At 38.6% G+C, this 25,283-nt stretch overlaps 1 protein-coding gene across 7 annotated transcripts in view; it reads left to right on the top strand.

Moving 5' to 3' along the window:
* rbms3 (RNA binding motif single stranded interacting protein 3) overlaps positions 1 to 25,283 on the top strand; it is a 958,643-nt gene that overhangs the window by 617,063 nt on the left and 316,297 nt on the right. For all 7 annotated transcript variants that reach the window (XM_062958203.1, XM_062958201.1, XM_062958202.1 and 4 more), the window contains one exon: positions 23,849 to 23,940. In XM_062958203.1, coding sequence (XP_062814273.1) covers positions 23,849 to 23,940 — 92 coding nt within the window. The remainder of the gene's footprint in view (positions 1 to 23,848; positions 23,941 to 25,283) is intronic.

Genomic DNA, 25,283 nt, shown 5'->3' with positions numbered 1-25,283 from the left:
TATGTTAAACTAATATTACTTTTCAGCTTTGGCCTGAATTTATTCCACTCATTTTTTCTTGGTTTTCCATGCCTGTTTTGAGATGTGAAATCTCATATTTTAAAATGTAGCTAAGTGCAAAATCAAACGGATAACTATTTTGGTCAGCATATTATTCCAGGAGGGTAAGGATCATATCTGTACTCTTATATTCTTCTGGTAGCAGAGGTTGAGTATCTTAGAAGTGTTTTGATGTTTTGGAGATTTTGGAATACCAGTATTTGCATAGACGTGCACAATGAGGAATCTCGAAGATGAGACATGTGTAAAGGTGAAATCCATTTACTTTTCAGACAACTTATACACATAGCCAGAAGGTAATTAACATCTTATTTATTTTTTTAAATTATAAATGAGTTGTAAAAAATCAAATTACTGTGTTTAAAATCTACAGCCTTAAGTAGATATATGCATCTTTATTGAATACCTTTTATCTCTCCCTTCCCCCATGTAATGTAAATAACATGTTCACCAATTTGGCATTGCCTGAGCTATTTGCGAAAATGTCCTGTTACTATTTTTAGAAATAAAAATTCAGCACATTGAGTTGTGCGCATGCTCATCCTTTGTTTTTTTCTTATTTGCTTTTGTTTTGAAGACAGCATAGCAAGTTCAGAAGACAGCATAGCAAGTTCAGTTTTGAACTTTGTGGTTTGTTTTTACTAATTTTAAGCTACTTGTCATTGTTGTGAGCCTTCAAATCAACTCCTTGGCAAGATTTATTCTAAAATGGTTTACTATTACCTTTCTCTAAGCCCAAGAGAGTATGACTTTTTCAATGTAATCCAGATGGTTTCTATGGCTGTGTAGGGATTCAAACCTTGGTCACCCGCAGTCCTGGTCTAACACTCAAACCACTATGTCTAACTGGCTCACATAACCTAGATATTTGATTTCAAAACTGCTGTTGTAGTTCACACCTGGATATTCATTCTTTCCTGTCATCACATGGTCTAGATCAGGGCTCCTTAAGCTTTTTCCATTCATGACAATTCAGTATATAAAATAGATATTAAAAAACCAAACATTTACAGATAACAAAACAACATTTGCAAGGCTTGCTAAACAGGCTGATTTTTCTTTTTATGAAATACAGCTGAAACATTTTATTCAGAGTCCACTGTAAACACTGCACGTTGCTGCTAACAGATTCATGTAAAATGTCTAGGTGCTATTCAGAAACCTTTTACTGTTGCCATTTTTGTGACCCTAACATTGAGCTAAGAGAACCCATTGGGATCCACAATTTAAAAAGTAGTAAGATCAACTTACTGTTTTTTTTAAAAAAAATCTGGTGAATACCTTAAGTTCATGAGTAGCAGAATATATTACATAATAAATCAATCACATTTTATTAGGTTATTTGCCACAAACATCTCAATAACTAAAATAGTAGAAAAATATAGTTCTTCTCCCCATGTGTAATAATATCCCTCAAAAGCATTCTTTTACAAAATACTTCTATCTAGGTAGGCTGGGGCTAACAATGTTGTTAGAAAATTAAAATGAATTAATTATTGTGCTCTATTTCAAATAATTTTAAAATGGGTTTGTGATATAGCATAGAGGTTAATCTATTAATCTATAAATAAATACATTTCACTTCTTAGTGAAAGCTGATTGGACTGGGATGTTCTCTCTCTCTCCCCCCTCCCTCCCAAACCCTTAATATCATCCTCTACTCATGTGAAAGTGTAAAGAGCTAGCTTTGGGGGCATAAGAGGGCATACCTTTCTCTTTCAGCACATTGTTGTGCCCCCTAGCATCTACTAAAGGTAGGAGAAGGCCTGAAGGAAGCCACCAGTACTTCAAAAACCTGCCCGAGGGTAGAAATGTAGCTTCAACAAAATCCCAAACAGGCCTGAAAACCCTGCTTTCAACTGTGTGATGTAGCACTTAGCTACAGCATCACCCTCTGACAATTCTTTCTGACATTTTGAGACGGGTACTTGCAATGAAACGATGGTGTGTGTAGGTGGTTCATTGGTGTGCTGCCAGGGATGAAGATTCAAACTCTTCACCTTAGAATGTTTCTCTGGTATTTTGCCTTTCATACAATTGTTCATAGGCTGTCTTCTCACAAAGCTATGACATCCTCCAAGTGTTTTCACTGCAGTTCCCATAGAGATGATGGAAACTGCAGTCTGTAATTTGAGAAGGACACTGAAATACAATATCTGCCTCTACATATATAGTATGCTAAACAGGATGGTTACTATGGAACTTTCAGAACAGCCTCATTCTCATAGTCACTCTTTTCATACTCATATTATTGTTACTGGATTCATAGTGAAATTGAGGTGGCAACATCCATCCTAATACAATTCTTTTGGGAAGAGTTGCTGATGGTTGCAATCTGGAAAAGCCACATGTTGTCCAGCTCTTTACAATATGGTTCATTGTCCTTTTATGAGGCCCCCAAATACTTTATTGTACTCTGATGACTGCAGTTAAAGTCAAAGTGGGAATTGTTAAGATCGACTGAGAAAGGTTCTGGATTTATTTATTCCAGGCTGAGTTACAATACTTGTGCATGCTCTAATATATATATTCATGTTTTACCTCCACAGCCATCTCCATACCTATCCTCATAATTCTAGATATCTGATCCTGAATATTTTTTTCTACCAGGCATTGTGAGAATTTAATGTTTTGGATGGCTTTTATTGTCAAAACGCCATGAGGATCAATTTTAACCCATAGTTTTAGTATCTTCCAATTTTCTCACAGTGTTAAATGATTGCTATCTGAACCAACTCTTGGGTGGGAATGAACAGAAATTGAAATAAATGAATTTTTGTAAGAATTACTCTTATCTAAGTAGAGTGGCAAAAGGCAAATGGCTTAGTCTATCCCCAGAGAACCTAAAATAAGCACTGTACCCCTCTACTCTCTCTGCCATGTTTCTGCTTTTGGAATTTTTGAATGCATGGTAGCAATGCGCAGAAGCAGCTGGTCCCCTGAGGTGGCATTGTTGTTTTCCCTTCTCCATGGAATGACCTTCGATTTATCCATGAGTCATATCAAAATCTATAATTTTGATGCCAAAACCTGCCCTTGACTTATACATGAAGTTAATTTATACATGAATGTGTATGACATTTCTTCTTCGGAAGGAAAGACTTAATTTTTACCCCAAACCATCATGCTATACTATTTTCCCCAGATAATTGAAAAGATGGGTCTCTCTCTCTCTCTCTCTCTCTCTCTCTCTCTCTCTCTCTCTCTCTCTCTCTCTCTCTCTCTAGATATATATATATATATATATATATATATATATATATATATATATATATATATAAATATATCGCTTGTGTAGCAATCTATCTCGGGAATCGCCTCAAAATTGAAGCATGCATGCTCAGTTTTGATTGTGTATTTCTTTTTAGATTGAGGACGATGTTTTCTACTTCTAGTTGTGCCTTCCTTCCTCATATGTATTAGCAGAGAAACCTGTCCAATTGTGGCTTTTGTACTAACTTGAAATCATGTGTTTTAATAATTTAAAAAATTTCCTGGGTAATGTGTTTATGCATTCAGGCTGTGTGAATGCTATACAATTTGCACTTAGTAATTTACTTTTCAAGGGCAAATCAACCTCTCTGCTTGCTAACTCTAATTTTCTAAGGGACATAAGACTTTAATTTGATTCTTTATCCACTGTGGATAAAACAATCACTGAAATTTGCATAGTAAATTATTGGATAATCAGTTTTTTATACCCACTACCTGCTTTTACAGATGTTTGTTACTGTTTAAAGAATGTCATAGACAATATAAAAGAGAAAAGGGATTGGGGAGGAATATTTCCTATAAGAGTGCTCCTTAAGCTACTTGCGCAATCTTTTTTTTTTTTTTCATTTTATGAGAGACCGGTACCATATTTGTGTCATATTACTGCCATATGTGCATAATTTCCTGAAGACTCAGTGCAGATTGGCAGCTGATGGTTCATGGACTGGCAGCAGTCTGCAGATCATCACTTTGTGATCAGATGGTACAGAGTATTCATTGACTGAATGCATAAGAAGTGTTGTCACTGCTGTATAGACTGATTTCACCCCTTCTAAATATGCTCACACATATACAAGCTTTGCATGTTTGTATTCTTGTGTATATCTTAACCTTTTTAATACTGTATTCCATAAATTGTAAGATGCCATCGATTGTAAGATGCAGCCCAATTTTGTAGCTCCAGTTAAGTGCGGGCCGGGGGGGGGGGGAGTATTTTTGATTCTAGGATTCACCCCTTTTATTTGAGCCTTTAAAAAAATTATCCTTACCCCATCTTTAATGGTTTGTTTCACTACTCAGCTGTCTGGGCCAACTCCTGAAAAGCCTCCTCACCTCAGCAGTTTTCGTGTCACTGCTGACTCAGCACAGCCAATGTGGGTATCTTCTCTGCTCTGGTCAGCTGCTGCCAGGCTTTGTCACTGTTGACACCTTAGTGTTGCTGGGTTTGTTTTGAAAGGAGAACATTGGGAGCAGTAGCAGTGGCTGAGAGAGTGTGAGCCTCTCCCTTTCTTTCTTTGGAAGCAACAGTGGCAAGGGGACAAGGAGACAGAAGCCCTGTGTTAAGGGAGTGTGTGGCAATGGCTCTCCATTGCTCCTGGCACATTGCTGTTGTCTCCCCCCTCCCCATCTCACTGCTGCAACTTCCAGAGAGACAAAGAGACTGAGAGGATCATGCTGGTAGGCCTGGACCCCAGATCTGGGATCTGGCTGCTCTCCCTCTCTCTTTCTCTGTGCTGCATGTGCCATCAGGAGCGGATGCTGCAGTAGCAAGGGGAGAGGAATATGTGAGGAAACCCTGTGTGCCAGGAGCAATGGAGAACTTCCTCTCTGTTGCTACCAATTTTAGCTGGTAACTTCAAGGTTGGATTCTGAAATACGCTGTACATCGGGCTCTCTTTGTACCAAGTTTGGAAGCTCCAGTTAGTCACAGGAACATCCAGGAGTGGGTATATTTCAACTATACTAATATAATTCCACTGGCTGCCAATTAATTTCCAGTCAAAGTACAATATGTTGGTTAATGGTTATGCCCTTTAAAGCCCTACATAGTTTTGACCCAGGTTACCTAAGGCATGCTTTCTCTTATATAATCCACCCCACACTCTGGGGGACATTTACTTCAACTCGCCAAAACTCAGCTGGTAACTATCACCCAAAGGACCTTTTCATTTGTCAGAATTTAAGATGCACTGAAGACCTATCGCTTCTGGCAAGACCTACCCTGTCGGTTTTAAAATATGAATTTTGAATTTATATTCTATTTGTATTATATTTTAATCTGTGTGCTGTGCATTTTAATCTGTACATTTTATGGTATTATGCTTTATCTGAGTGTTTTAACTGTGTTGTACTCCAACTCAAGCTGTGAGGAAATGTGGATAAGATTTTTTTATGATGAGCTCCATGTAAGTTGCTGGCCATTGCAGGCACCTCTGAGAACATGGGGTGCCTGCACAACTAGCATGGAGGGGGAAATCTCCTCACCCTCCAGGTCATGCAGTTGCCCTGTTCTGACATTAGCAAAGGTGCCCATGCAACTAGAAAGAAGAAGGGAAAATTGATCCTCCTTTTGCTGGCCATAGACTGTAATGTCATGATGTCGGCCGAGGTGCTCATTGTGGCTAGGGCTTACAAAGAACCCAGTGGCCAGCTAGAAGTGGCAACAACCATACAACTACCATCTATCCCCTGAGCAAGGCAAAAAGTAAGACCTGCTCTAGCTGTCCAGAAACCTTGGGATCCTCCAGAGTTTCCAGTAAACTCCATAGTACCCCCGATTTTATGCAAAGTGGGGCAAATTCAGTTTAAAGCAAGATCCCTGGAATTAAATGTGCATCATGAAGACCGATAGCATTACATTTTTGCCAGTGTAAAAAAAGCCCTCAATTCCAGAAGAGGCTGTCACATGCATATCCCATTGAGTTGATGACTACGGCCAATATCCAATAGCAAGATTGCGCAGTATTAAGTTTCACCAATGTAATTACAGTATGCACGCTGCATATAAAATCTTCTTATGCCCATTCATGCACCTGTTGCACAAGTGTCATCAAGCCCCCAATCAAAATCTCAGTGTTCTAGGGACAAACTTATGTAATGCCTTTGAACACCAAGCTGATTGTGCAATGTTGGCTTATGGAATGCTAGTTGCAAAACCCTTGTCTATAAAAAAAAACAAAAACGTGTAAGATCTCAATCACATTCTGAAAGTATAGCCACTGTTATCAGGATAGAGACAGTGCAGATATCACCAGTCAGGCTCTAGCTAAAACATAAAACCTATTTTCATCTAGCTTCATTACATTACATTACATTACATTAGCAGCAAGAAAGACAGCCCCAACCATAAAGTTGGCACAAACAGTTCCTGATAGGATTGGGCATGATGTGAAAAATTCTGCTATCTAGTTTCAGAATTTGATTGATTTTTCTGAGTTAGTTTGGATTATTTATAGGAAATTGCTTTTAGAATTCTTCAGAAGCTCAGCCAGAGCAAACTTTCCAGTCACCACTAGACCTCACATTGGCTACGATGAGGGGAAACAGCAGATATTCCTATTGCAATTTGTTCTATTACAAACTAAGATGCAATTGTATCTGGTATGAGGAACACTGCTTGTAATAGTTCAGGAATAATCAAATTTCAATCTCCTTACAATTCTAGAATTATTCTGATTTTAAATCTGTAGGCAAGGCATTTGAATCCAGATTTTCTCTAAACATATTGCCTAATTTTGTGTTGCTCAATTTGAAACAAGGCCAATCCCTGTTTAAGGAGCTCACTGGATAATAATTACAGAAAAGGTCAGAATTATGACCCTACCTGAATCTAGCGAGGGAGTCTTCTTTGGAATAATAATAATAATAATAATAATAATAATAATAATTTTGTCAATGTCTATTGTTGCCAAAAGATCTCAGCCGGCATTTGGAAACAATAGACATTGACAAAATTATGATCTGTCAACTGCAAAAGGCCACCCTCCTGGGATCTGCATGCATCATCCAAAAATACATCCACAGTCCTAGACACTTTGGAAGTGTTCGACTTGTGATTTTGTGAAACGAAATCCAGCATATCTATCTTGTTTGCTGTGTCATACAATAAAATAATAATACTATTTCATTATTACAATAAAGTAACTTTGTTTTGTTTACTTTTTCTTTCTCCTTTTGCTAGAGTAAATAATTTAGATATAATGGAAACTGCTTTCTCTGAGATATAAGATCACTTCATGCACTCTCTGAAGCAATCTTGTGCTTTCATAGCTCTTCTTCCTAAATCACTTAGGTTTGTAATCTTGGCAAAGAGTAGTTAGTTTGCTGGTCAGATGCTCCTGTCATGCTTCAGACGCAGATTCAGGCATAATTAAAGAATTATACAAAACAAATTATTTGATGAATGAATGGAAATTGTTTTCTTACTCTGTTGTTAATGTCATGTCACATTACATAAAATGCTGAGTCTTATTCTTTTCCGATATTTATACTGCAGTAAATACAGAATGGTTATTCTGACTATGCTTGTCCGGGGTTTGGTTCCAAGACACACACAGATACCAAAATCTGTGGATGCCCAAGTCCCATTATGTATAGTGGCATAATAAGGTTGTGTACCTGATATAAAATGGCAAAATCAAATTTGCTTTTTGTAATTATTTTTCAATCTGTAGGTAGTTGAATCCATTGATACAGAATTTGTGGATAATGAGGGCCAACTGTATCACAATTCATTATTGAAATTTATCTGTGGAATGCTTGTATCAATACCAAATCAAGTACAGAATAGTCTGTCCATCCTTTTAAAGAGTGCTTGCAGGTAATATGAGGTAACCAGTGATATAAAAGCCTCGTGACTTGAAGGTTGGGTTGCTGACCTGAAAGCTGCCAGGTTCGAATCCCACCCGGGGAGAGCACGGATAAGCGCCCTCTTTCAGCTCCAGCTCCATGCGGGGACATGAGAGAAGACTCCCACAAGGATGGTAAACATCAAAACATCAGGGCGTCCCCTGGGCAACGTCCTTGCAGACGGCCAATTCTCTCACTCCAGAAGCAACTCCGGTTGCTCCTGACACGAAAAAAAAAGTGATATATGTAAATGTGAAACATTGTTAGAACTTGAGTGATGTGTGGTTTCCGGGCTGTATGGCCGTGTTCTAGCAGCATTTTCTCCTGACATTTCGCCTGCATCTGTGGTGGCATCTTCAGAGGATGTGATGGTGGTAAAGCAAGTGGAGTATATATACCTGTGGAATGTCCAGGGTGGGAGAAAGAACCAATCTGTTAACCAAGTGTGAAGGGTGCAGTTAGCAAGTCTGATTTTCAGGTGTTTTGAGTGGGATCCATCCATTAGCATGTGAATAACTGAAAAGGTATCATAGTTGATAGTGAGGGCATCTGCATGGAAATAGCCTGGACTTTGTTCCCTTGGATTGTTTATTGTCTGGAGGCATCCTCTGTCTGGGTGGTATTCACTGGCCCTTGATTGCTTGGTGCCTGGAGGGAGGGGGTCCCAGTATCTGGGTGGTATTCCACTTGCTTTACCACAACTAGATCCTCTGTAGATGCCAGCCACGTCAGGAGAAAAGGGTTCTAGAACATAGCCATTTAGCTTGGAAACCTCACAACACTCCAGTCCTTCCGGCCGTGAAAGCCTTCAACTATACATTGCTAGAAATGTCCTCAATTTTTAACCTATTCAGTCTGAGAATCACAATTCAGATCTGCCTTACAAGATCCCTACCCTTTAGCATGACCAATCCTCCAAATTGTTTACACATAGTTTGAGGAGGGAGACATCCTGAGCAGAGATCCTGTTATCATTTTACAGTACTTTGAAAATATAGAATATTGTGGACATGTAGAAGCATCCTAATTATGGTGTTCTCTTCCAAGGGATATGAGGCTGACTCCATTAGGCTTGTGCTTCTGGAAGGCAGTGTCTGGTGATGTTTGAAATTGTTCTGTTTCATTTTTTGTGGTAAAGTCATATTAAAGGACTATTTCTAAAACACTGTAAAGAGTGTTTTAATGTGTTTTGTCACTTACTGTTGTAAATGATCATATTTATTATGCATCGCTGTTGGAGCTATTGTGAGCTGGGGATACACACACATCATCATCATCTGTTATTGTTATTGTTGTTATGTGCCTTCATGTTATGGCAGCCCTCAGGTGACTCTATCACATAGTTTTCTTGGCAAGATTTATTCAGTGGCAGTTTGCCCTTCTCTTACTCCGAGTCTAGAAAAGGTCACCCAATGGATTTCCATGGCCAAGTGGCGATTCATACTTGTTTCCTGGAGTCCTTTGCAAAAGCTAAACTACTACACTACACCAGCCAAAATAATAATACTAAGGAATTTTTAGATTATGGCTAACAGCAGCAGAAATTAAATGACTATATTTCTATACACAATAATATCTTTTTTTTCTGTAACACATATGCAATTATTTATTATTCATCTTAACTGTAGACAGGAAATTGTTGCAGTTTCCTTGTGACTGCATCTTGGTAATACAGATCAGTAGTAGATGATGTTGTATACCTTCAAGTTGTTTCTGACCTAAGGCGACCCTATCACAGGGTTTGCTTGGCGTGATTTGTTCTAAGGGATAGTATTTAGCAAGTGTTTTTTCAAGGGAGAAGGAGAAAGCACTTGAAAATCTCCAGGCGTCCCATCTGTGTTTAAAAGAACAATAATAACAAAACTTTAAATTAGCATAGGAGATTTAAGGCATTTCAGGAAAACATTGATTAAATCTGCCAATGAAATGAATGCGCTTGGTGAGTGACCTAATTAGTGTATACTTGGTTCTTTTTCACTGCTCTGTTTACCACTAATTGCTGTTCTGCTGGTCTTCTCCTGACAAGCAGGAAAAAACAAGGATGAGGGATTTGTTGCAAAAATAGTGACATTTAGTTTTAATTCATTTGAACCTGCTGCCAAGTTAATTACAGCATTGAGAAACTGAGCCCGGCAGGCCCCCAGCCATTTCGGTTGTGGGAGACATAGGTGTTTAGAATCAAACTGTGTTTTCATGTACCACTGTTAGAGACATATTAAATTCTCCTTGCTGATTTTTTTAAGTGGGTTCCCTTCCCTTCCATTGAAGCAGGTAGTGCTTCATCTCTTTCCTTATTAATCTATAATGGCATCAAGCAAAATTAAAATTAGGTCACTAAGCTTCTTTTATGCTCTTGATGGTTAGTGCCATATATAAGTCAACCTCATGTATAAGTTGAAGGCAGGTTTTGGGGCCAAAATTATAGATTTTGATATGATCTTTGAGAATCATTATGCAGAGAGGGGAACACACTAATAACTGTCACATGTGTTCTTACCCATCTGGAAAACTGGACTTCAACCTGCTGCCATGGGCCACCTCTGAGATCAATCTAGAGCATTTTTGCTCCAAACTGGCCCTAGATTAACTAGCCCATGTAGATGACGCCTTATAGGGTTGTTGTGAAAATAGACATAGTAAAGTGCATGAATCGCTTTTCATACAAGTTCTCCATGAGATAAAATTCCTAAAATGTTGCAAGCATGGAGCTTTGCGTCCATTCATAAAAGTCACAGATGATCTTCTGTAGCTACATGCCACAGTTAGTTTATTTTGAAAATCATGACTGCCATTTAGAGCCTTGGTCTGGCAACAAAACAGCCAGAATACAAATCTATATGTTAAACAAATGGGTATGTGATGTATACTACCTAAATGGGTTATGCTTCGGTGTCAGTGTAATAAATATGCAAATTAACTTATGATGAAGTGTAAATAATTCAAGTTGAATCCAACTCTACATTTGAGTTTCCAGGTCAGGATCATCCCAGACAGTGAGAACTATGGACAGTTCTTGGTGATGTTATGTGGAATAGGGCCTTAGACAGAACATATTTTGTTGATTGGAAATGAAGTTCATTTGCAAATTTAAATATTTGATTTAAGTGCAGGACAGTTAGAAGATGTCAGCCTGAATGGAAGTTTGCATGTAACTCTGCCTCTTGCCTGAAAATAACCCCCTGAAAACTGGAGAATTGTATGCCCCTATCTGATGTCTCATCAAAACTGCTGATATCTGGTAATCCTATTCTAGAGATTGCTTCACACTAGAGCAGGGGTTCTCTAAAACTTTTCAGTTGTGGAGCCCTTCTTGAAGCAAAAGTTTCTTGTGGAGCCCCAATAAATGTTTATTTATTAAAGATAAAGGTAAAGGTTTTCCCCTGACATTAAGTCCAGTTGTGTCCAACTCTGGGGTTTGGTGCTCATCTCCATTTCTAAGCCGAAGAGCCGGCATTGTCCACAGACACCTCCAAGGTCATGTGGCCAGCATGACTGCATGGAGCGCTGTTTATATATTACATTATATTATATATATATAAGTGTTCTCTCAGTTAACACAGGGGTTCTGTTCCAGGACCTACCGTGATGAGTGGAAATCGGGAAAGTAGGGACACTATTTTAATTTTAATATTTATACATTATTTTGATTGTTATGTGGCCTTTCTCCCCTTTGCAAACCTTCCCTACCAGTGCCTGCTGGGCTCTTGCTCTGGGCCCGTCATGTTGCTCTGGCTGGTTCCCTGCAGCCAGGGAAGAAAGAATGCTGCTCCAGCTGGATGAGTGAGCAAGGGTGGGTGGGTGAGAGAGTGAAGGCCAGTGGCCGCAGCAAAAGCCTGGAAGAGGCAGTCAGGTCCGGTTTCTGCCCCCTCTTCCGAGTCCTCCATGTTTCCTGGCATGGCCCAGCTGGAGTCCGCAAAAAGCGAACCGCGAAGTAGCAGGAGGGAGGGATATATATATATATATATATATATATATATATATATAAAATCTCGATATGGATCGAACCAGGAGCAGATGGATGGAGAGTGCATAAACTAACTCACACAGGACAGAAAGAACAATACAATACTTAAAATGAAGAACAACTTTTAACCAACATAAACTTAACAGTAGTTATGTGGAAGACCCCTGGGGCCATCCAGTCCAACTCCCTTCTTCCATGCAGGAAAAACACCATCAAAGCACCCCTGACAGATGGCCATCCAGCTTTTGTAGTAGTAGCAGCAGCAGCAGCAGCAGTAGCAGAAAGCACAGAGACCATCCAGTCCAGCCCCTTCTGTCGTGCAAGAAAAACAGAATAAAAGCACCCCCTGAGCGGTGGGAGGGAAATAGGTTTTTGAAAGCAAAGGAAGCATGGGTGGCGGGAGTGAGGGTCTGGGTGGTGAGAAAAAGTCTGGGCAGCAAAGGAGGTTGGGGAAAGGATCTGTGCCCCAGGAGGACGTTGCTGCTGTTGTTTCTGGCAGCTCAAAACTTTCATTTCCCTACATTTCTCAAGAAGAGGAAAGAGGAGGAGGTGGGAAGCAGCATGGCACTGCAGAGCCCGTCATTATCATCTGCAGGACTCTAAAGGCTCAGTGGCGCACAGTTTGGGAGCCCCTGCACTAGAGCATGGATCTACTTTAAATCCTGTTTCTGCCTCCTGCAGAATTTTGGGGCTTGTAGTTAGGGAGGAGCCTTTAAACAACTCAGCCAGACAGGTCCTGGGCTCACTAAACTACGAACCCCAGAATTCTGCAGGAGGCAGAAACCGGATTTAAAGTGGATCCATGCTGTAGTGTAATGAGGCAGTATATCAGTCAGTTATTTGAAATCTTACAACCCTACACCCTTAGTATGTTAAAGAAAAATGCACCAATTTAAAAAAAAATAGAGAGAGATGTTAACAATTTGCAGACATATTTAGGCAACATGGGTGTTACATCATAGAAATGGAATACAAAAGCTAATTTAAATACTTACTTTGAAATTTACCTTAGTATAAACTGATAATATTCCTGGCTTCCTTTTATTGTCAGAATGTGTTATTATTGCCCACCAAAAAGGATTAATTTTAATTGGTATTTGTCCCTCTGCATTTTCTTTTATCCCATCAAATCAAGGATGAAATTAACTAAGATGTTTTTAAGGCCCAAACCTGAATGTACTGCCATTATCATAAAATAATTTACATGGGGGACATATTGGAATATGAAATCATGTTCCCTATGAGTTTTTCCCCCCTGTTATTTCTGTTTCTGTTACTCTCCCTGTAACCCTTCATCAGCAGTAGGAGAATAAGCTTCTCATGGCCTCCAAAGATTTCTGCACGAAAGCAACAGAAATGCTTCCCAAACATGCAAGAATATTATGAAAACTTATTTGTAGCAAGAAAATGAAATGGATGTATTTTATGTTCAGCTGGGTCAGAGCTTGGAAATAACCTTTCAGTTTAGCACCTTCAGTTCTTAACAATATATTTTGCACTGATATCACTTAATTTACTAGATTAACTCATTCTGATGAGTTAATGAGAAAGAGGACAGAACTATTGTTACATATTCTTTTTCTTAGAAATTAGTAGTTGCTTCTGTTTCCAAATACACATGGATAGATCCAAGTAACCAAAAAATCCATTCAATTTAATCAGGAGCGGCCCTAGGTTTTTCCAGGTGGTAAGCCCCCCGCCCGAAATTGCGCCCCCCATCCCTAACTTACCGGTAGCAGCAGTGGGCTCTCGTGAGAGCTTGTATTCTCACGAGATCTCACAAGATTTCCACGAGATCTCGAGAAATATTGCGAGAATACAAAATACTTCCTGGTTCCGTGGCGAGTGACCCAGTGGTTGCTGCCGTGGCCGCCTGCTGCCGTCACTGCCACTTCGGGTGCGCCCAGGAAGGCGCTGCGCCTGAGGCGGGGGCTTCAGCGGCGTCCATAAAGAACCGGACCTGAATTTAATATGCTGTGCTAATGGATTTATGTGACCAGTACATTCATGATTTTGATTTTGAAGCTGGATTCTTATAACAATAGAATGGAAGTTCAGCTATATGATAGATTTAGTTTCATAGACTCCTTGTGTGTATTCTGGTGAAGTTCAGTCATCCCCCAAATTACAAGATAGATTCTGCAGGTTTGTTCTTAAGCTGGATTTGTATGTAAATCAGAACAGGTACATTTTAAACATCTCCCTCCCTCCCTCCCCCCCCCTCTCTCTCTCTCTAATGTGTGTGTGTGTTTGTGTATGTGTGTATGTATGCATGCATGCATGCTTTAGATATTAGTGGCTATGTTTTGCTGTCTGTGCCCCTGTGAGACTTTGTGTCCCTGTGAAAATTGGATTTGGAAAATTCTGGCTTGTTGTGGAAACAAAGATTGGTGAGAAAGCTTCAGTTGAGACATCTTTTCCGAATGATAACTCTTCTAGGAGTGAATTTTCCTTCTGTGTGGTAGATTTCTCTCATTTCCTGTTGCCTCAGTCCCATTCTTAACTATGAGTAATTTGTAAGTCAGATGTTCATAACTCAAGGACTGCCTGTATCAAATCTGCCCTTCAAGTCCATGGCAGTGGGGAAACTGGAAGTAACACAGTATAGGATACAATATAATATCTGTATTAATTAAATAATGCTTCTGTTAAAGGCATGATTCTTAACAGATGCAGTTTCTACTTATTTTTGAGCTTGAGTGAACATGCAAAGCCCTTAATGCAACATGAAAGGGTTTCTGTTAATTGAATTTAATTACATTTTGAGAAGGCTATGCCTAAAACCTTCTGATCATGCAAACTTGAAACTAAAAATGGGAAACTTAACAGGAAAAGAAAGGAAACACCATTATTAATAAGACATCACACACCATTTGGAACTACAGTATATGAAATCACATACATTTTTAGGAACACTAAACTGTGAAACTCTTTGCTGCTGCTGCAAAAAAGAATGTGACACTTTTCAAAGGATTGGAAGTCAATATAGAATGATATCAGAAGTTGACACTTGCTTATATAACAGAAGAAACAAGAGAAATGTCTGAAGATGCTCAAAAATGGTTGCTCATTGAAACCAATATTCATATGCTTCTCTACCAATAAGTTACATAGTTTGCAACATCATAAGACGTGCCCCTTGTTTCTTCTCTGAATAAAATTGGATGCTTTCCAGTTTTTGCTTCCAGCTGCTTCCACCAATTAGTAGGTAACTGGCTTGTTGAACTACCATTTTTCTGATGAAAAGACTTCAGTCATATTCTGGTATCCTTGGCAAAGCATACTCTGGATGGACATAAAGTCTGAGAGGTTTTAATTTGATAGTGTGTCAACTATTTCTGCATCACCCAGAAAGCAGTCACTGACAAAGTAGCCGAGATGGCATGCCCAACCCTCTCCACAGCTGACAGAAGAGAACTTACAGAGAAATCTCCCTTTATTTTTGGTAACTTTGAAGTAATTGAAAACAAATACATTGCAACCCTGCCAGAACTGGCAAGTAAATTGCTTAACCTAAGTAATATTACCCCTGTGGTTCCGATTTATTTCTCAAGAGACAAAAATATGGCTCAAATATTCAAGTAAAGCTAGCCCACAACATTTGAGGGTTTAACTTTTGCAAATTTTATTACTTGTGGGTTTCTTTAATATGTCCCCTCTAGGAATCAACCTGGAGGACCTAGAGATTTCTAGAGAAATGTTTTATTAGGGTTTTTAAAATTCACAGGCTTCCCATTTTTGCCAGGAGTCTAACACCCCAACTCCTATGAAAGTGGAGATTACTCTATTCACAAAGTGTCCACAAATCTATCTGCCAAACTGGAGATCAGTCTATTGAGCTATTTGGTCAATACAAGCTATATATCTTCCTATGAATTATATATCTCCCTACCCTGGACTTCTAAATATAAAGACAGAATTTGATACACTTTAAACATGCAGAACAATTAGCCTGAGTTAATTGTCAACTACGTTTGTACTTACTCAGTTTGTATTAACTGAAGTAAGTTAAGGACAAAGAAAGAAAATGGAGAAGTAGAGGGAAATCAGGACATTTTAAAAGCATCTGAGACACTGGTAAAGATCTTTCCTTTTGATAAATGTCCCAACATATGTCCCAGCATATCCTTTACTAAAGGAATTGGATACTAATTGGAGGTGCATATGGCGTTCAGGCCTCTAAAATCAGTGCAAAATCTCAAAGTTCCAACTTTCTTTGGCTAAACGGCACAGAGTTGGCCAGCTCTATAAACCCTCTTGCCAAGTTTTTGTTGATGAACTTCCACAAACAGTCTTTCTCCCTCTGCGGCATAGCACACATCTTAGGCTTTGGTAGTCTCACTTGTGGGTCTATGTTTATGGCATGACTAGTCTCTCTATTGGAGAGCAGTTGGTTGGAATCCTTTTAATCAAAAACATGCCGATATTCATGATAATATTCTGGCACCCCTGTGGAGGACTGCCTTCAACTACCCTCTGGGAGCGTACTAGTATAACTTGTTGTCTTTTGGCCTGTTTGGGGCTTCTCAGGTGTTCATGCAAAGGATAAATGGGAGTCAACATCCTTTGCTTTACAAGAGCATGCACATTTTCCTAGGCAACATCTTAATTTATTCACGAACATGAGAGGAACATGTACCACTGGTGAAACTAGTGTTAAAAAGACTAAGAGGGGCACAGTTATATTCAAAAGTGTGAGTTACACAAAGAGGGATTAGACTACATGGGATATCAGATCTCCCATGAGGGAGTGAAAATGGACCCTAATAAAGTGTAGAATGTATTGGATTGGGAGGCATCCCGTACCAGGAGGCAATTGCAATGTTTCTTGGGATTTGCCAATTTTACAGGGAATTCATCAAAGACTTTGCCAAGATAGCAGCCCCTTTACAGACCTATGGAAAAGCAAGAGGAAAGGAGAGTCAGCTAAAGTGAAGTCCCTGGGAAGCAAGCTGCAATGGACTAGGGAGTGTCAGGTAGCTTTTGATGAATTAAAAACTTCATTCATCCAGCACATCTCGACCCTGAGCTCCCTTTGGTGGTTCATTACTATGCCTCTGACACAGCCCATGGGGCAGTTCTGTTCCAGAATCATCCAGGGAAGGGACTAGTACCGTGTGTTTACTCGCTGAAAAAGTTCTCTGAAACCAAGAGAAAGTGGCCAGTTTGGAAGAAAAAGGTGTTTGCTGTAAAAGGGGCGTTGCTGGCTTGGTGACATTTGCTGGAAGGGGCTAGATCATGCAAATCTGAAGGCCCTACAAATGCCCCCCAAATAATAATAATAATAATAATAATAATAATAATAATAATAATAATAATAATAATAATAATGTTAATAATAATAACAACAACAACAACAAAACAAACGCCCCAAAGACTGAGCCCAAAACAAGTCGGATGAGCCAAATTCTTCAGTAAGTCCAACCTCACGTTAAATTACTTCCCAGGCAGAAGTAATTTCATGCTGGATGTGTTGTCTAGAAGGCCACAGCATGACAGCAAAGCACCAGAAGTGGTGGGGACAGTGTTGGGTTTAGTAGTCTGAGCCCATTCCCAATCAAAATCTCAGGGCCCATACGAGGTTGAAAATAAAGTGTTGAAACATAATTGGCTGAAGGAGTTTCAGAATACATATAAGACTGATATGTGGTTGCCAGATCATAAGGATGAATGAGAAAATCAGGCTGTGGTACTACAGAGAAAAGATACTCGTATATTGCCATTAGCATTTTTATGTCCCTACTGAAGGATCTAGCTAGCAATTTAGGCCACTCACAGAAGTCTTTTGGATTTCACTTTTATTACTCAGATCTCTACAGTTCAAGAAAAAAACACTAATGGCGATTTTTGGCCAGCCCCCTTCTTTCTTCTCAGTCTGACAACCTCTAAAATCCCATATCAGTCTTTTTCCCATGAGAAATATCAGTCCATTCAGTTGCTCTCAAAAACGTTCAACTGACACCCCTTTCTGTCTCCGAGATGTCAAGGAGAAGATTTATGGGGACTTTCAAGTAATCAAAAATCAACTCCTGACACTGTTAATGATTAACCTGTACTATAATCTGGGATAGTTGAAGGGTAGGCAACTAGATAGAGGTGCCCAAAAATTGCAAGCCACCTTCATTTTGCTTTTCTGCTCATGTATATACTATGCAAGTGAAAGAGTATGCCATTTCATATTTGTTGCCATACTTAAGCCTCTTTAGTTTCCATAGAGAATACTAAATTAAGGCCACACTCTTTTGAAATGGAAGTAGAACCCACTGAACTCTGTGGGGGTTACTATTAGTAAACATGCAAAGGATTATGCTGTATGACTCACAGGTCTTATTAGTCAGCATTGCTACAATTACTTATTTGATGATGAACTTAATAGTTCTGGTTCAAAACAAGCATTTGGGGGATTGTGGCCTTAGTTATTCAAAATTCACAATTTCTCTGCAGAACATTTTGCAGACTGCTGTGTATAACAAATGCCTTTCTTTGTAACATGCTGTGAGAAAACAAAAGCAAAAAATTATCATTGAGAGAATGAAATTTCTAATTAAAACATAGAATGCATAATGTTAATTAACTTTGCTCATAATATTTATATGGCATCATTTATAGGTGAGTTAGCTGCAGTGACATGATTACATTATTATTATTATTATTATTATTATTATTATTATTATTATTATTATTATTATTATTATTCTTACATAACTCAAGGTGGCTAACAATTCTTAAATAATATATTATGTTTTTCAAGTTTTCTAAAGTTAGCAATCAAAATCAAAATGTAGAAGCTTTGTAAGGCTGTAGAATAAGCCATGCTATTGCAGTTATACCAATTCTACTTTGTTGTCTGGTGAAATTTCAGTTAGAATTCCTTGAGTATCTGCTGGGGTGTGATTCCAGGATCAAGTCTTATTTTAGAGATTTCAGCTAGGACCACGGATAAGGTGGTCTGTGCCCGGCGAGCTTCTCCTAAACCAGATCAGCCCAGATTGCGAACAAGCACTCCAGGTTGAAGGTAAAGCTAGCAAGGTTTTACAGTTTTTCCAAATGTGATGCAAGTACAAGCAATATGCTTTAAAAGGTACAAGAACAACTTCACAGAAAAAATACATGACATTTTATGCCATTCTGACAGCTATTCAGACTTTCTGCTGCCTCCCCTAATTGGCTAAAAAGAGAGGCAGGCTAGGATCTGATTGGTCGTTGGTTCCCCTGATGTCACAGCCTGCAGAAGGAAATTCCTGTGACGGGAGGAAAGACAGTAGGTGGCTGGAGAGTTTGAAGACCTATCTGTTACAGAAGCAGATGCCCAATGGAAGGGCATGACCTGAAAGAAGTGGTGACATGGATATGCTCATGAATCTCTGATTAAATCAAGTGTCCAGTGTGAGACAAAGAGTGTAAGACTCAAAAGATAAAGGTGGTAATTCCAGACAATCAAGGACTTGGCTGCCCATTCAGAAAAATAATGAATTCATGTTTGTTGAGTCCCTTCTTCCCCGAGAGTGGCATACTCTCAGCCTTAATTGAATAAACAAACATCCTGAGCTCATTCCAGTGACAAAGGAAATCATCTGTCTTTCATACATACACAAAAGTTTTGATATTATATGACGTGGGAAACAGTTGGAGGGATCTTGTCCATGTTCTCTGTTCCTAAGGGATTATGCAAACTGAGGGCACAGGAAGGTAACTGCCTTCAAGATACATTTTATACATTTAAGAATTGACACAATATACAAATGATACAAGTTACACATAAAATATCAAGTTGATACATTTATTGAAGAATTAGATATGATAGAGTTTTTAGGACACAGGTGCTGCTAGGTCCATCTCGGAACCGCTAGATGCTTTGATATTTCGCAACTTTAGAGCCACAGAAAATATTTTAAAAATAAAGAAAATGTCATATATTTTGCCTGGAGTCTTTTTATGGAGGGGGGTGCTGTAGTTCCATAACATTATTATATATAGTGGCTCTATAACATTAGTATATATAATGGTAAAATTATGTCCCTTAAATAGTATAAAATAGGAAACAACTCAAACAAATGCTGGAGAGAGTTCGAGAATCTATGAAATGGCAGGAGACTACAGCATAGTGCTTGGCACACTGCAAAAGTAAGGTTTGTTTTTTTTTTTTAATACCCCCTCGCCCTGTGAAATGTTTTCAAGCTATGGTTTGTTGAATCCATGGATTCAGAACACCAGTTGCATTCAATCTCTTTGTGTGTGTGTGTGTGTGTGTGCACGCGCGTGTGTGTGCACGAGCATGTCTTTAAGTTGGCTGAAAACTTATGGCAATATCATGAATTTCATAGCATTTCCTTAGGCAAGGAATATTTTGACATTATTTTTTTCCCAGTTCCTTCTTCTGAAATATAGCCTTAAACATTTGGCATTCATTGATGGTCTCCCATCCAGGCAGTAATCAGGGATGACCTTGTTTAGCTCCTATGATCAGATGGGTTCAGGTGTCTTTGGCATATTTGGTATTGTTGTTAACTGCCATCAGGTTGACTTTAGCAAGCCTATGAATGAGAGACTTCCAAGTCACATTGTCATCAATAGCCTTGCTCAGGTCTTGCAGAATTAGGGCCATGGCTTTCTTGAGTTAATCTGTGCCTTTCTCTCTTCCAACTGCCTTTTATTAACCTAAGCATTATTTTGCCAAACATTATCATTTTATGGTATGTTGAAAGTACAATACCCTCAGTTCATTCACTTTTCTTCTAGGGAGAGTTCAGGCTTGATTTACTCCATGATCCAATTATTTGGCTTTTTTTATCAACCCATGGTCCCCATAGAACTTTTCTAAAGCACCACAGTGTCATCCTTAGTGCCCAAATTGCATACCTCCTTCCCATGCCCATAGCCAGAAAAATAATTTGAGGGTGGCTGAAACATTTTTAGTGAATCATGAAGAGTAGGTCCATAATACAAAATAATTTAAATTCTATGACTCATTCTATTTTTTTACTGTATAAACTTCATTAAATTAAATTTCTATTTTAGCTACAAAGTTTCAAATCTAAATATAACTGGAAATGACTTAATTGGTAATTTAGTAGTTACAAAAGAATATCACAGTGCCTTTTTGGAAACTACCAATACACTTTGACAGAAGTCAGGCTCCATTGATAAACTTTGGTGGACACTCAAGAGTACAAGCCCAATCAGTTTTTCTTGCCCTATTGTTCTTATGCATGTTTTCGAATGTTCAAGAATTGAAAACAACCTTTCATTTGTAACTGTTGACAACTGAAAATGTTGCAGAAATCTGAAAATATTTCTTCACATTTGGAAAAATCTGTCCATCACAGACAAGAATATGCTTCCAGTGCATTTGATAATTTTTTCTGCAGGTGCAATCTTTTCCCATGTTCTACACCGCATGTCAAATTCTTTCATCAGCCTGTCAGTATCTTGAAGGCATTCATTGTAAAGTTCTGTGCACTTGTTCAATTTGGATTTTGAATGGCCACAATTAATAGGGAGGGACACTTGCAGTTCCTGAACTACTTCCTTGTGCCTTGTAACTGGCACAAGGAAACTGACTGCAGAAAAAGTCCATAAATGCCTTGGCTAAGGTGGTGCATGCCTTGGTCACATCCAGATTAGATTATTGTAACACACTCTACGTGGGGCTGCCACAGGAGAGTGTTTGGAAACTTCAGCTGGTTCAAAGATCAGCTGCCAGATTGCTAACAGGAGCTGGTCATAGGGAAAGAACCACCCCCCTGTTAAAACAGTTGCACTGGCTTCCAGTTTGTTTCTGGGTGCAATTCAAAGTGCAGGCACTAGCCTATATATAAAGCCCTAAATGGTTTTGGTCCAGCCTACCTAGCTGTCCACATCTCCTCCTATGAACCCACATGAGCCCTGAGGTATGAGACGTGCTACCCAGGCATGGAAGAATAACCCAACAAATCCCAAGGTCTTTAGTCAGTCTCTATGACCTCTTTTGATTGTTAGAAGGTTGTTTATTTGTTTATTTCTTGTTTTAGGATTTGCTTCTTGAACATTACGTTATTTCCCTCACTCACAAAGCATACATAATTTAATCATAGATATTTCTCCTAAGAAATAAATCTATATAGTTAAAATGGACTTATTTCTTCAGCTTAGTTTCTTTTTGATTGCAGGCTTAGTTCAATGCTGTATATGCCTATTAAAGAATGATCCCATTAAATTCAGTAGGATTCAGTCTTTGGTAAATAGGGACATAATTGGAATTATTAGTATAACATATCAGATTTTTGATATAGGATTGAGAGTTGTGTTTTCTTGGAATTGTATTTTTATTGGGATTCTACTAGAGTACTTAAACACCTTTCTTCCCCCCCCTTTCTACTCAGACCCCCTGTATTTGATGCACGTGCAAGTCTCTGAGTTAATCGTGTTTTTAAAATGCAGTACAGTAAATGAAACAGCCACTTTCTATATTAAGGGATATTGATCTAATAAATGGAGGTGTCTGATCTCATGCAGTTAAACAATCATTATTCTAATTCAAGTATTATTATAGACATGTTGTTGCTATCTGAATGGATTGTAGCAAAAATTTCAAAGAAGCAAAATGACACATCACACATATTTCAAAAATACTTTCAAGATAGGTATTAAAAGTAGGTGCTGTTCCAATATCCGGGCGGAGGCCACCAGGGGGTGCTAGAGAGAGATGGATAGTCCATATGGCGGTAGAGGGTGGGTTGAAGGAGATAAACCATTTCTCCCTGTTTTCCTGTTATTTCTCCCATCCATGTCCCCATCTTGTTTATGATATGAGGAGGTGGGAGGGGAAATGACCAGCAAAAATAGGGGGAAATAGTTTTCCTCCTTCAACTCCCCCCCATAAAATGGAATATTTGTCTCTCTCTAGCGCCCCCTGGTGGCCTCAACCAGGATAATGTAACAGTACCTAAAAGCATTAGGAATCCAAAATTCATTGAAATGTAGTGATTCTTGGTTGTGTCGTGCTGTTGTAGTCTTTTGAAATCAGTAACATGATGAACAGAAGAGAGACGAAAAGTATGCTTGGTCAGAAAGAAATGACATGCCTGATGGAGTAACAGAAGTATTTTTAGTAGGATCATTTTTACAGCCCTGAGTAAAAATAAAAGCATAGTTTGGAGCACATATGTTTAGATAACTCCCAGAATGTTTCAGTAAGCAAGACCAGTGTCTGTGTTGGTTGGGGGTAGGGTGTGCGTGCTTTTTTTTATCATGTAGAAGCAACTGACAAACATACTGCTAGTCGCTTCTGATGTGAGAGAATTGGCTGTCTACAGAGACATTGCCCAGGAGATGCCTAGATGTGTTACCATCCTGATGGGAGGCTACTTTCCTGTCTCCGCAAGCTAGAGCTGACAGACAGAAGCTCACCCCATCCCAGGAATTCAAACCGGTAATCTTGAGGTCAGCAACCCAACTTTCAAGGTAGCAGTCCAGCCGACACTAGGGTTTAACCCATTGCACCACTGCGGCTCCTTTTGAGGGAGTGGGGGCTATGAATTGCCTTCCCAAAGTTGAACCATTCAGCATGAAAGTGTGCTTTCTCCAGAAGACAGAATATTAAAAAGTGGCTAGAGCTCAGACATGAGGCATATGCTTCATATAATGGAGTCATTTTTGATTATTAGATCATTTATCAGATAATGGTTATCTCTGAGACCCAGTGGAAATGCTCTCAGTTACAACAGACCATAAAGGATTACATTGTCTCTCTTGGTTAATGGCAATTTCTTATGTTACTGGATCTAACTAAACTAGTGTCTATTGAAGAATTTTCCAGCACCATTTTATAACCATAATTGATTTTGGAGAGGTGAAAATGAAAGAAACAGCTAACATGGTAGCTGTTAAAGATAAAGAGGTTGCCTGAAATATTGGAAAACATTTAACTTTTTAATAATAATAATAATAATAATAATAATAATAATAATAATAATAATATATTCTGTATTTTCTCTTTCACAGGTTATGGTTTTGTAGATTTTGACAGTCCAGCAGCAGCACAGAAAGCAGTAGCATCTCTTAAGGCAAATGGAGTGCAAGCCCAGATGGCAAAGGTAAGACTGTCCAGTGAACAATGTTTCATTCATTACTTCTCGTGGTATTTCTCAATACTTGAGTTGTAAAGGAGTTCAAATTTCTTGCTCTTTAGTAAGCTATGATCCCTTGGAATCTGGTTTTATTTACTTGAACAATTTTGTTTTTTGGCTCTGTCAATTGACTTTTTCCTTGATTTGGTGGTGTTATGATGGCTGTGGTCCCAAATGCTGGCCATATATGTGTTGTCTGTCTATATATTCCCTTCAAGGACATTCTTGTTGTTTGAAGGGAAGAATTAAGAAAAAGTTCTTCAAATTTGTCAAAAGCTGCTTCAACACTAATATTCAAACACTAAAGATGACAATGTGTTGGGGGTGCTGGAAAGAAAAGTAAGTTACCTGTGCTGCGAGTTGAGATGTGGCGACTACCTGTGCTCTGGACCCGAGAGCTTATTGAAGACTTTTATCATTCTGGCAAATGACTTAGCAAACATATATATTGTACAAGGGAGGTTGTTTGTAATGATGTCTTTAACTAAAACAGAGTGAACCAATTGCAAAGTAGAAAAAGGGTTTTAACTGTTTGCCCTTTGATTGTTTCAGTTGAATATAATACTTTTGCACTTTATGGAAGATAGGGGAACATACATCTTTACAAGTAGGATATCCCTCAAGTCAAATATTAATTATAAATGTGCATTCTTTGGACCTCATTTATTGAGAATTTGTTTGTTGAAATCTGATTGTGCACAAGGAACATTTAGATTGCCTGTAACGTAGTTACCATGTGTCAACTACAGAGCCAACTGCTTCTTCAATTCTTTTAAACAATTCGTTTCTGGAGAGTCCTGTGTGTGTTGACATGACTGCAGTAAAAAAAGGAGAGCGAGACTAGCCTATGTAAATGTTTAGCATCTTTCTGTGTCATATTTGTGCTGTTAAGTGTTCAGCATCCTGCCACTCCTGATTGTCAACATTTTTGTATTTATAAACAATTTATGAAGAAAGATTTGGTCAGACTTTTGCTGAGGATTGCGTTGGTTTTGAATAAAAACTGTCATACATAACCAGATTTGTTGTCTAAATTGGAATTATAATCATAGATTCAGATGGTGAAATTGGTATAAATCCTTAATTTCATGATGTGGAAATTATGTTTTAATCGTGTTATTTGGCAGCTGCAAACAAATTATGAGACTTCTAGCCATGTACACTAATTGCCTGTAAATATAAAAACATAACCTCAGGCCTGATAGATTCTGATATGTACTTCATGTTGTTGTGTATCTTGGGAGAAAATTTTCAAAGTATATATTGAAAGATAATTTTCAGGAAATTATTGTTAAAGACTTAACGGTGAA

The sequence above is a fragment of the Anolis carolinensis genome, chromosome 6, assembly GCF_035594765.1.
Source record: "Anolis carolinensis isolate JA03-04 chromosome 6, rAnoCar3.1.pri, whole genome shotgun sequence".
Classification (NCBI taxonomy): Eukaryota; Metazoa; Chordata; class Lepidosauria; order Squamata; family Dactyloidae; genus Anolis; species Anolis carolinensis.
This window is presented reverse-complemented; position numbering and strand designations above follow the sequence as displayed.